This window comes from Carlito syrichta, unplaced genomic scaffold, assembly GCF_000164805.1.
Source record: "Carlito syrichta isolate Samal-C Ts95f unplaced genomic scaffold, Tarsius_syrichta-2.0.1 Scaffold301786, whole genome shotgun sequence".
NCBI classification, from domain to species: Eukaryota; Metazoa; Chordata; class Mammalia; order Primates; family Tarsiidae; genus Carlito; species Carlito syrichta.
In genome coordinates, this window is record NW_007245882.1 from 124,101 (window position 1) to 131,714 (window position 7,614).

General features: G+C 40.3%; 1 protein-coding gene across 1 annotated transcript in view; it reads left to right on the forward strand.

The window, feature by feature from the left end:
* The first annotated feature begins 6,973 nt into the window (after positions 1-6,973).
* Positions 6,974-7,614, forward strand: part of LGR5 (leucine rich repeat containing G protein-coupled receptor 5) — a 151,832-nt gene continuing 151,191 nt past the window's right edge. Inside the window, exons 1-2 of the mRNA XM_021710990.1 lie at positions 6,974-7,025; positions 7,436-7,548. Of these exons, the coding sequence (XP_021566665.1) occupies positions 6,974-7,025; positions 7,436-7,548 (165 nt within the window). The remainder of the gene's footprint in view (positions 7,026-7,435; positions 7,549-7,614) is intronic.

The following is a 7,614-nucleotide window of genomic DNA, read 5'->3' on the forward strand; positions in this document are numbered from 1 at the left end:
GGGGAGGGAGGGAGGGAGAGAAAGAAGGAGAAAGGCAAAGAGGGGAATAGAAAGACCTAATTTTCTGTTTTTATCCTGTTATTTCTGTAGAGTTGAAATAAATAACTTTCTTAGGGGAAAAAACTCTTAGAAAAAGAATGAAAATTCCCTTATTGCCACCATATATTAAGAGTTTACTGCACACAAAGCCCAGTAACACATTAGCTCTCATTCTACTAACAGTTCTGCAGTCTTGGTCCAATCATCCTCATCTTGCAGAAGAAGAAACTAGGCCTCAGAGATGATGTTGTTCCAAATTGTATAGCTCATAAATGACTGAGCAGAGCTTCAAACCCTGGTTTGTGAGAATTCAAGACCTATATTGTGCTGTTATAGCATGCTGTACTTGTAATAGGTAACTGAGTCAGTGACCCTCACCCCATCCCACCAACTCCCAGCAATCCTGTGGGGAAGTTAGGTAGAAAATAGGAATGGAAAAACAGAAGGTGTAAGCAAAGGAGAATAAATGTTTGTAAGAAAGCAAAAGGGACCATGCCTTAGAAAATGTACGTCGAATTTTTCTTAAAGCTGCAATGAGATTTCTTTTGGCAAAGCGCCCATATAAAATCTATGCAAAAGAATAATAATCAATGAAGCTCAAAATCAAAATGTTATTCCTTGTTAAAGAACAATGAAAACAAGCAGGGTCATTTTATTAATCCGCAAGCCTAATAACACTCAAGAAAAAGTTTCTGTAAATTTTAATTGCAGTAATCTGGACAATGTTTTACAATGACTCATTGACTTGAGCCACAATGTTTGTGCAATATATTTTGCCCTGCTTTATGAGATTGTAATTGCAGTGAAATGCTACTATATGTAGTCAACTAAAATACACCAGACTTATCAAAATAAAGCATTTTTTTTTAGAAATAGCATATTCTGTACTTGTTTGTTTTAGTTTATACCTCCTGCATGTCCTTGGAATAAAATCTATAAATTTGTACTTCTTTCTAGATGAGGTCTACAATTCCTTTTCCCTACTATTTTATTATTTTCTTTTTTCTTTCTTTTTTTTTTTTTTTTTTTTTTTGAGTCAGAGTCTTATTCTGTCACCCAGGCTGGAGTGTAGTGGCACACTTACAGCCATTACAGCCTCAACCTGCTGGGCTCAGGTGATCCTTCCTCCTCAGCCTTCCAAGTAGTAGTAACTACAGGCATGCGCTACCACACCCAGTGGATTTTTTGATACATTGTAGAGATGAGGTCTAGCCAAGTTGCCCAGACTGATCTGAAACTTGTGGGCTCAGGCAATCCTCTCACCTTGGTCTTCCAAAGTGCTGGGTTTATAGGTTTGAGCCACTATGCCCGGTTTATTTTACTATTTTCTATTTCTGCTCAACAGTTCTGCTTTTTCTCTTCTGAAATACGCTTACTAATTGCTATTTATTTCTAGTGTTTGAGAGAGTTAACTCCTAACATATAGAGTGTTTCCTACTAGATTTTTCACAAATAATTGTCAAAAGTAAGAGTACAAAAAATTCTTCCCTGTCTTCAACAAAGGCGATGGTGCCCAATGATGGCCACTCATCTCACCTGAACTGGCCAGGTTCTTTCTCCTTTCTCTGGGTTTTGCTTCTGTTAATACTCTCCTTTTAACTCTTTCTTCATCCAATGAGTTCTATTGCTTCTTTTTCCTATTCCCTCTTCTGAAAATTATTTATGAGATAAATATTTGAAGGTTTACTGAGTTTGGCAGATCTATAACCCCTCAGCTAAAAACATCAGGGTGACAGACATTGCAGAATTCAGAATTTTTGAGAATTTTTAAAATAGAATATATTGAGAGTAAACCTACATGACATATGAAATTCCCAGTGGAACCAGGGGCAGCATCCTACAACCCAACACATCAATATGCAGACATTTGAATGAATATTTACATGAAATGAGAGAAAGACTATACATAGATTCTCACTGGTTCAGTTCAAATGGTTCCACCATTTATGTTTCACAGAAACCTTTCCCTTTTCAGAACTCTTAGAATTTCAGGATTGCAGATGAGGGACTGTAGATCTGTGCATACCCTAACCACAGAACCTGGGGAAAGCACCTTTACAAAAGGGAGCCTGCTAACACGTCATCATTTTGGAGCACAGCCCAAGTTTGAGCCCTGCCATTGAAGTATGAGCACATGGATATAATAACAGATGTTTAAAAACTCTAAAAAGATAGTCCTAACAAGACCAGAAAAAGAGCCATTACATTGGGCATACGGAAGACTTTGTCAGGATACTAAAGTGGTCGTTGGTAGATTAAATAAAGCATGTGAATAAGCAGAAAGATCATTTAATTTTGAGTGTGTTTTTTTCCTCATTACTTGTATTCTTAGTTTGAAAAGAAAACCTACCTTTTGTTTATATGCGGGTTTGATTGGACACATGTTCTCAGAATGCAGGCTGCATACCAGTAAGAACATGTTCATTACCATACATGAAAATAGACAAGATCAAAATGAGCTAAAGAATTGATAATATCATATACCAGTGTCCTTTCTTTTAGAACATTAGTGAACATGCGGGTATATTTAAAGGTTGCCTTTATGTTGGATAAAATCAAAGCCAGATCTAATTGATTTTACATAATAGGCTATTTCAAAGTAATGAATTAGCTGAACTAATGCTTTCTCACAAAATAAATAATTCTGAAAGAAAATAGATATTTATTCCTAAATCCTCCTCCTCCCTTCTCAATTAATTAGACTTTGTTGCTGAAAGGAAGTTAAGAAATTCAGCATAAGCCTGATTATATCATGAATGTAAAATGAGCAGGGCAAATAATGGGCTCTACACTCTTTCAAACAAGTTAAATAAGTCCATAATAGCCCACCAGTTGTGTAAACACTATTTCACTATACTTGTAAAAGAAATATTGACTTACCTGTTAACTAAAATTATCCTGGCATGCTTCAACTAAGCTTATTAGTAATTCTTGTGGTGTATGTGAATGTTTTTAGTTGTGGACTTTTATCAAAGATTAAAGAATTAGGAAAACATCCGTTCAGCAAGCCCAGAAATCAGACACATGACAGATTATATTTTACCAGAATCAATTTTAGGAATTTGCAGTCTAAAATTCTAAAGAATAAAGAGTAGTTTCTATCTTGGCACGAGAAATTCCATTGTACGCTAGCTCATTAACACTGAGATAGCTTCCAAAATCATAAATAAGAACATCTCATCCAAACAAAATACTAAATGAATACTAACTTTAGCTTACTAACTTTACTATCACATGTAAAAGGGATGATGTTTTTCTCTGACATCTCACCAGTATGCACTCCTGTGAGTAACTGGTTGTTGAGAGAAACCAGAAATATATATATTTCAGAGAAAAGAAGTTTTAATATATATTTGTCCCTACTGACCACATAATAAATCACTATTCTCTGCTCCAACTGATTCCACTGCAGTCCAAAAATATTACATTTTTCTTTACAAAAACATGTAAATTTTGTTCTCAGTAAAATGGTAGTAAGCCTAGTCTTATCCAGTTTAAGTCTATCTGTGACTAGAATTCCCAAGGGATTTGGAAAAGGTTGCATGATTTAAAGTCAAAAGATTTGGGTTAGAAATTCTGGTCACCATTAGGAAAACCAATTGCATTTCTCATCCTAAAACATGGGGTAAACAGTACCTACCTTATTTTAACTGGACCCAGGTCCAGGTACTCCTGGTCTGAAAGCCAAAATCAAGAAACAAGAACTGATGGAAGGAAAATAGGTTTTGTTCAAGAAAAAGCAACCTGAGAAGATGGCAGACAAATGTCCTAGAAACCATCTTAGATTTTCAGTTTTGCTGTGGGGGGTTTTAAAGGGAAACTTGATGTGGGAAACATGTGGGAGTGATGCAGGGTGCAAGATCTAGAGTCTTTGATGGCTATCTTGAATAATCGCCCATCCAGTGGCCTGACTGATGTCATCTTGACTGTGGCTTGGTGGTGGATCAATTGTCCCTGACTCCCTTCAGGCGAGAGGGTTCTGCAATCAGGGCCTCATGCCTGCTTTCTTCTAAGATTGGCCTCTGGAATTTCTTGAGCAAGAATATAAAGAAGCAAGCATGAGTTACAAGGTTGCAGTGTCACAGGTGCTGGGGAAAGAATACAGGCATGAATACTGAGGGGGGAGAGGAGAAAACAAGGGGAGAGGCACTAACCTGCACTCTTAAATTCTACATTTTTGGTTACATTATGAGGACCCAATGAGAACATGTGACTGATTCAGTGCTGATGATCATACGATTTGATAACCCAGTCTTACAAATTAAGTGGTATTTGTCACAAAACAGAGACCATTACTCAACAGCCTTACTGAAATATTTTTTAGTGTCAAAAGAATCTGGTTTGCTGTATAGTATGAGTTGAGAAAAATGTATTTTATGTATCTTTATGAGCTAAGAAAAAGTGATTAACATACATTCATGCAAACCATAAGATCAATATCAAGCTGGACCATTCTTATTTTCAACCTATATGATTTTCAAAGACATAAAGTCTACAAGACCTTGAAGATTCATCAGGCCACTCTCAAATGTTCATGTTTCCTATGCTTTCAAGTTTTTACTGAATGTGTTTGATTGCAGGTAATCACAGCTGAATTCTTACTCGCCAGCTCAAACAACAAAACAAAACAAAATTAACTGGTTATCCTATGGAGAAGTGATGGAGCAAGAATGGTTTTAGGTCCAGTTGTTCAGAAGATAACCTTAGAATTGTGCTTCTTTCCTTGATAATGAGAATGTTGTTTCCAGAGGACTTTCTCAACAAGGCAGAGTGGCAGCCCCATTGAGTTCCTGGATTCGTTGTCCTTGGAGCTCATGAAGACCCTCTCATCATTCCAGGGTGCATGACAACCCCCCAAATTGGTTTAGATCATTCTTCTTGGGCTACATTCCTAACCTGGAGGCAGAAAGATGGGACCACATGACTGACAGTCCTAAGGTTTGGAAGGTTGTTTCCTAAAGAAAAACATGGGGCCGGGCTCGGTGGCTCAGCCTGTAATCCCGCACCTTTGGGAGGCTGAGGTGAGTGGATTGCCTGAGCCCGCGGTTCGAGACCTGCCTGGGCAGGCGAGACCTCATCTCTACAATAAATAAAAAAATCAGCCGGGTGTGGTAGTGTGCACCTGTAAATCCGGCTACTCGGAAGGCCAAGGTGGAAGGATCGCCAGAGCCCAGCAGGTCGAGGCTGCGGTGGCCGGGAGCGGCCACTGCACTCCAGTCTGGGTGACAGAGTGAGACTCCAACTCAAAAAAAAAAAAAGAAAAACGTGGGATGCTCTTATCAAAAGGAGAGGGAGGAAACAGATGTTCATTACACTTGATCTCATCCAGCAGAGGTATCCTCCCCTTTTAATTGAATCAGAAATATCTCTGTTCTACATAAATGTGTTAACAAGCTTCATTTTCTGAAAATAAGAGGAAAGGCACTAACACAAATTGAAAAATCAACTGCTCTAGACCAACTTCCAGTTATTTTAACATTTAGAACAACCTAGGTGAATAATATCCCCCTTCTACAGAGGGAAACTGAGACCCACATTGGCTCATTCTGTACCTGTGATTAAACAGACTGAAATGGGCAGAACATAGATTCAAATACAGTTCTACTTGATTCATCCCACAACCAAAGTACTATGCTCCTTTTAGACTGCTTGAAGTCAAAAAAAATGTTGCTTCACACCATTAAACATATGGTGGGTACAACCATGTTTGGAGGCCTGTGTTGATGAATTCATCAGTCAACAAATATCTGTTAAGTACTCACCACTATGAGTCCAGTTAAAGAAGAGGTAAAGAGGAGACAAGTGGCTTAGTCCCTGCTTCCAAAGGGGTCACAATAAATTTGGCAAAACAAAACAAATATGCTTCAAGAAAACCTTAGGTTCAAACCATATAGTATTTATAAATACCCTTCAGTGAGACTCATCACCCTTGGTCATCCTTTTCAGAGTCTATCGTCCCTATAGACTTCAAGCTCCATGAAGAGAGGTGATTCTAGGACACTACTGTCTCCCAGTTGTAGTAGTTCTTCAAATATCTCATCAGTGATCAACATAGACTGTGATCATAGGAGGTTTCACAGAAGGAATAAGTCTTGAGTTGCATTTACAAAATAGATAATCTAGTGGCAGGTTAAAAAAGGGAAGAAAGGCAATTAATAGACATTCTAGGAATGTGGGAGGAATGGCTGACAGGAACAAGGATAATGTGAGAATAAGCAAAGGGTAGGAGTGGATGTGGTGTGCACAGGGTTGAGTGAGGGAACAGGTGAGAACTGGGTACAGCACTGATTACCCAGGAACCTGAGTTAACTCATGATTTTCAGTGGCACTGTCAAGTTTTCCACATTCCTGGGCCACAGTTCCTTTATTTGCAAAATGAGAACAGAGTTTATAATCCTCTCTCCTACTCTCTCCATCTAAATCTAACCCAGAGAAACACACATCTCTGATGACTAGATTCCCCCAAGAAAGGAGCATGCTTAGAATGCAGACTGAAGTCAAGAAATCTGTATGTTTTTAGAAGATAAGGGAACAGTCAGGTTTGGGGATCACTCCGTAAGTGAAGGAGGGTGAATACACTTCACACACACACACACACACACACACACACACACACGCCCCTCTTCCCAAATGTAAAATTCCAGAAGTTTATACGGGAAATTCAGGTGGACAGTCTAAGTGGAAGACGATTAAGAGGGTACCTTGAAAGTCAAAAATCTTCCCAGCCTTCACGATGTAAGGAAGCATTGTGCCTCGGAGTGAAAACTGTATTTTTGTGAGTTGTGTAGCATACTTGGGAAGGACCCTCTTTCAGCTGCTCCCTCGGGTCTGGAGAGGGCGACTGATGTCTTCTCTCCAAGAAAGCCCTGAATCCTTTCCCTAGTTCCTCCTGCAGATCGCTGCAGATCGCTGTAGGACACTTTTTTGCAAGAACATGCATTTTACCACGGGCGCTCCGGAGCAACCCTCCAGGGCCGCTCACCTGGGTGGGGCTGCTTCTTAGTTCAAGGAACCCTGGGACACTTGGGATGAAAAGTCCTCTCAACAAAAGCAAGCAGCCATCTGTCTATCCGGCATCGCTTTCCCAAAGGTGACTTCCATGGGATTCTAAAACACTTTTTAAAACGATTAATCACGTCGACTTCCTCACCCCGCAGGAGCGGGGAAGGCAGCACTGGAGTGCTCGTTCAGGAGTTGTATTTATTTAGCGATTAGCCCAGCACTTTGATTTTAGGGCAAAAGCGAGCCAGACAGTGCGGCTGACGTAAGGATCAAAAAGGCACCTACCGTCCACTCGGGACGCCTGCCTCCTTACCCCGATAACGTAACTATTTGTCTGTAGTGGATTTTTGCCGATGTTTTAAAGCATTCAGTGTTTCCTATCCATTCTTTGCAGCGGGGAGGAAGCGCGCCGCATCCTCCCGTCCCCGTGCGCCTGCCCACATCTCCCTGACGCAGGTCTCTCTGGGGTCTCCGATCGGGGTCGCCAGAACGCAGGAAGGGGCGAGGGTGGGGGGTCCCCCGCCCGGAGCGCGGCGCCGAGCGCTGGAATCCGCCCGCGGAGGCGAGGGCGGA